Source organism: Oreochromis aureus, unplaced genomic scaffold, assembly GCF_013358895.1.
Source record: "Oreochromis aureus strain Israel breed Guangdong unplaced genomic scaffold, ZZ_aureus HiC_scaffold_25, whole genome shotgun sequence".
NCBI classification, from domain to species: Eukaryota; Metazoa; Chordata; class Actinopteri; order Cichliformes; family Cichlidae; genus Oreochromis; species Oreochromis aureus.
In genome coordinates this window covers 6,155-11,443 of record NW_024108816.1, presented here as the reverse complement: position 1 = coordinate 11,443, position 5,289 = coordinate 6,155, and the positions used below count along the sequence as shown (strand labels likewise).

General features: G+C 42.5%; 1 protein-coding gene across 1 annotated transcript; it reads left to right on the top strand.

The window, feature by feature from the left end:
* Window positions 1-465: 465 nt before the first annotated feature.
* On the top strand, window positions 466-3,572 carry LOC116310380 (integumentary mucin C.1-like; the record flags this gene model as incomplete). Its single annotated transcript, XM_031727146.2, has 6 exons — window positions 466-948; window positions 1,275-1,339; window positions 1,427-1,745; window positions 1,917-1,978; window positions 2,133-2,320; window positions 2,435-3,572. Coding segments are annotated over 6 exons (1,353 nt in total), but the record flags the coding sequence as incomplete, so codon positions are not given.
* Between the last annotated feature and the right edge of the window lie 1,717 nt (window positions 3,573-5,289).

Here is a 5,289-nt window from a genome sequence, read left to right as displayed (position 1 = left end):
ACACCGGCTCCAACAACCACAACAGCAACAACCACAACACCAACAGCAACAACCACAACAGCGGCACCAACGACCACAACTGCAGCTCCAACAACCACGACCGCAGCTGAAACAAACACAACAGCCACTCCAAACAACACAACAGCAGCACCAACAACCACAACGAACGCACCAACAAGTATAACTGCAGCTCCAACAACCACAACAGCAGAGGCAACAACCACTACTGCAGCTCCAACAACCACAACAGCAACAACCACAACAGCAACACCAACAACCACAACAGCTGCGCCAACGACCACGATTGCAGCTCCAACAACCACAACAGCCGCACAAACAACCACGACTGCAGCTCCAACAACCACAACACCCGCAGCAACAACCACGACTGCAGCTCCAACAACAACAACACCGACTCCAACAACCACAATAGCAACAACCACAACACCCGCACCAACAACCACGACTGCAGCTCCAACATCCACAACACCTGCTCTAACAACCACAACAGCAGCACCAACAACCACAACAGCCGCATCAACGACCACGACTGCATCTCCAACAACCACAACAGCCCCTTCTTCCACCACTTCCCCACCAACCACCACAGCCCAACCAGTTAGCACAACCGCACCTCCATCAACCACCACAGCCCCACGAACCACCACCACCGCTCCTCCAACAAACACCACTGCCCCACCAACTGCGACGGCCACTACTCCATCAACCACCACAGCTCCACCACCCACCACAGCCCTTCCATTCAACACGACCGCACCTTCAACAACCACAACAGCAGTTCAAAAAACAACATCCCCTCCATCACCTGGCAGGAATACAGTAATGAGATATGTTACATTCAGATCACTTCAGAGCAATTTTGAAACAGACTTATTGAATTCATCATCTGCATCCTTTAAAAATCGATCTTTAATGATAAAGAAACAGGTCAGTAACTGTTTTTTCCAAAATCCTTTGTGAAATCAATTTCCTCTCAGTATTAGGTTAATGCGCTTTTCCAACAATATTTTCATGTTAATTTTTTTGTTTAACTACATAAGCACCTCTACCATGACCCTAATCCTAACACATCAGTCTGTTTCAATACCTACAGAGCGCTTCAGTTCAATATAATTTCTGTTTTGTCATTCTTCATTCAAAGGGATGAACTTTCCACACACAAGGAGATGTGTATAATGTTTATGCGTATGTCAAATATTTTAAAAAAAACAACAGAAAAAAATGTTTTAAGAAAATCTCTTTTGTCTGTGTAGATTGAACCTGTTTACAGTAAGGCCTTCCCCTCTTCCTTTATCTCCTTGGATGTGGTGAGCTTCAGGTAATTTCCATATTTTGACAAATCATGTAGGGCACTGACCTAAAAAGCTAATATTCAAAACAATAACTTGTGTTTCTGCATTTGCAGGAAGGGATCAGTCATCAACACCATGGAACTTCAGTTTGTAAACTTTTCTGTTCCAAACTACACTGAGATTAGGAATGTTTTGATCAGTCAAGCCTCAAATGTGATTGGCTTTGACATCGAAAGGGCCTCCATCAACATCAGTGACACTGCTCCAACAACTACCACAGCCACTCCACCAGAAACAACTACAACTACAAAAGCACCAACCGGACCTGTCAAAGTTATTCTGTTTCTACAGTTCCTTGAACCATATGTATCTGAACTCACAGACCCCACCAGCAGTGCATATCAAGATCGCAAAAAACGAGTTGAAGAGACGGTGAGTAATATTTCAACTTAATACAAATTACATATTGACTGAAACAGTATCTAAAGAACAAATCTAGAAGCAAAAGATAGATGTATTTCATTTTAAAAAGGATTTTTAGATAATGTAATTTTGAAGTTGTTTCACCCGGTTTAAATTTTCTTTTGTGTTTATTTTTTGCAGTGTGATAGAATATACAGAGCGCAATTTTTTAACTTCATCCGTGCCATTGTGATTGAGTTCAGGTACAACATGTTTTTTAACACTGGTTATTTTTCACAAAATTATTAATTAAATTTAATTTTGAATGTTAAAAGTGACATGTAACATAGGTAAAGGATTTTTTAAAAAATCTCTAGTCATTATTTAACATCTGTCTCACTTTCTTTCATGACACAGATCTGTTATAGTCCAAAAACGAGTGGATAGAACTGAGGCAATGGTGGAGCTTGTGTTCAATCAAACAATTCCCAATGCACAAGTCCCAGATAATATTACTATTGTTCAAGCTTTAAGAGATGCTATTAAGAATTCCAGCATTAATTTCACCATCCAAATAGTTCCTGAGACAGTATCGGTAACTTCTGGTGAGTATTAGAAAATGCAAACAAAAGTTAGTTTGGTAATTAATCAGTGATAAATAAATTATTTTAGTCTGTACAGAAATATATATTAATCTATTTTTGAAAAATATTTTATAGTTCCTGTCATTGTCACGGACAATTCCACCACACCTCTACCAACCACTGTCACTTCCACTACTGCTGCACCGACTACTAGTTCCACTACTGCTGCACCGACTACTAGTTCCACTACTGCTTCAGCTACAACTGTTGTACCTGCAACTACAGGTTCAAGTGGAGTATCCCACAAGATTAATCCCAGAACTGCTTTCCTCCTGGTGCTGTTGTTATGGCTTCTGTCAAGCCAGCAATAGCATCTGTGCTGGTTTCCATGTGAAAGGCCAGCAGAACACGATCTCTTTTAATAACATGAAAAAAATGTAATGTCAGCAGAAATCTGATATGTTATTATTTATAAGGGTTGTTGGGTTCAGGTACACTTGAATTGGACACATCAGTAGATCTAGTATGTTTATCTGGATGAAAGTATTTTTGGGTGAGAATGACCCTGTCCTGAAGAGAATGACACAAACAATTTTAAGCATCCGGTTAATTAAATCACCAATAAAAAAAATAGCCTGACAATGCATGGGCAAAACATTTAAATATATACTGTGGGTGCCCCGTAACATAGAGGCTTAGTACTTAATACTATGCAGTGGCCTGAGTTTAAGTGAAGTCCAGGTCTTTTGCTTGTAAGTGTATCTCTGTCTTCGTGTCTGTTAACTTTTCCTCTTTTGAATATGAGCCCAAAAGTACATAAATTCTTTGGGGTGTTTTTCTTCTTTTTCTTCTTTTCATCTTTTTAATATAATTATCGACAGCATTTTTTCATTCTTTACATCAATTCATTGTTTCTAAATACTTGTAAAATTATATATTTTGAGTTCCACTTCATATATATCATACACAGTATATATCACAAATTACAAGTAATAGTGTTAAGAATAGATCTTCAGGTGTCCCAAAACATGCAGTCACTTTTCTTATTTATACAAATGTATTTTTATACGTATCTTTACATGTATTCTGTCAAATTTCTTTTAATTTGCACATTTTCTGTAAGAAAAGTCAAAATGACCAGAATACATCTTTATGAGAAACTAACACTGTCTCCTGTATTTAGGTTTGGGTAAATAAAAAGCGAATCAGGAAACTTTCAGGATGTGCAACAACTGCATGTAAAAAGCTTTAATAAAAACTGAATATTTACAGATTGGTTTCTGTTATGTCATTTCCTTAAATGAATTTTTGCAATAATTTCTCACAACCTGATAGTGTCAGACTCAGATATGTTGGGGGGTGAGCTTGCAAGAGAGAGCCATACCTTTCAAATATGTCCATCGATCCATTCATCCATCCATCCATCCATTTTCTTCCACTTATCCGGGGCCAGGTCGTGGGGATAGCAGCCTTAGCAGAGAAGCCCAGACCTCCCTCTTCCCAGCCACCTCCTCCAGCTTGTCTGGGGGAATACCAAGCGTTCCCAGGCCAGCCGAGAGATATAATCTCTCCAGCATGTCCAGGGTCTGCCCCAGGCCTCCTCCCGGTGGGATATGCCTGGATCATACACCTCACCCAGGAGGCATTCTGGAGGCATCAACTGGTAAATTGAGAGCTTTGTTTTTACACTCAGCTCCCTCTTAACCACGACGGACTGGTACAGCATCCATATCACTGCAGCCGCAGCACCAATCCGCCTGACTATCTCCTGCTCCCTTGTCCCATCACTCGTGAACAAGACCCCGAGATACTTCATCTCCTCTACTTGGGCACTCCACCCTTTTCCACCTGAGAACCATTGCCTAAGATTTGGAGGTGCTGATTGTAACCTCCACACTCAGCTGTGAACCGTTTGAGTGTGAGCTGGAGGCCATCACCCAATGAAGCCAACAGAACCACATCATCCACAAAAAGCAGAGATGACATTCTGAGATGACTCAAGTGAAAGCCTTCCACCACTTGGCTACGCCTAGGAATTCTGTCCATAAAAACTATGAACAGAATCTGTGACAAAGGGCAGCCCTGCCAGAGCCCATCACCCACCGGGAATAAGTCCAACTTATTGCCGGCTATGCAGACCGAGCTCTTGCAGTGGTTGTATAAGGATTGAATGGCCCATAGCAATGTGCCAAACATCCCATACTCCAGGAGCACCCCCCACAGGACACTCATATGGACACGGACGAATGCTTTCTCCAAGTCCACAAAAAACATGTAGACTGGTTGAGCAAACTACCATGCACCCTCAAGTATCCGTAAGAGAATAAAGAGCTGGTCCAGTGTTTCACAACCAGGATGAAAACCGCATTGTTCCTCCTGTATCCGAGGATTGACTAACAAACGAACTTTCCTTTCCAGCACCCTGGCATCCAGCACCCTATCTTCCTAGGGAGGCTGAGGAGTGTGATGCCCCTATGGTTGGAACACACGCTCCGGTCCCCTTTCTTAAAGATGGGAACCACCACCCCGTCTGCCAATCCAGAGGTATCGCCCCTGATCTCCACACAACATTGTACCAACCAGGACTCAGGGCGGACCTCATCCACCCCAGGGGCTCTGCCAACAAAGAGTTGTTTAACTACCTCAGTGACCTTGCCCCCGGGTCATCCCCTTCATCCCCACACTCTGTTTGCTCCATGGTAGACATGCCAGTGGGATTAAGGAGGTCCTCGAAGTATTCCTTCCACTGCCTGGCAATTTTCTCAGTCAAAGTCAGCAGCGCTCCACCCACACTATACAGAGTGCAGGTAGAGCACCGCTTTCCCCTCCTGAGTCACCTGACGGTTTGCCGGAACCTCTTTGAGGCAGTCCAAAAGCCTTTTTCCATGGTGTCGTGGGGTCTTCTCAAATGTAGGCATGGTCAGGAAGTGTTCGGAGTGTGTACTTTATTATGCCAGCCTCCCAAGTGCACAAAGGATTATTTACAAAAA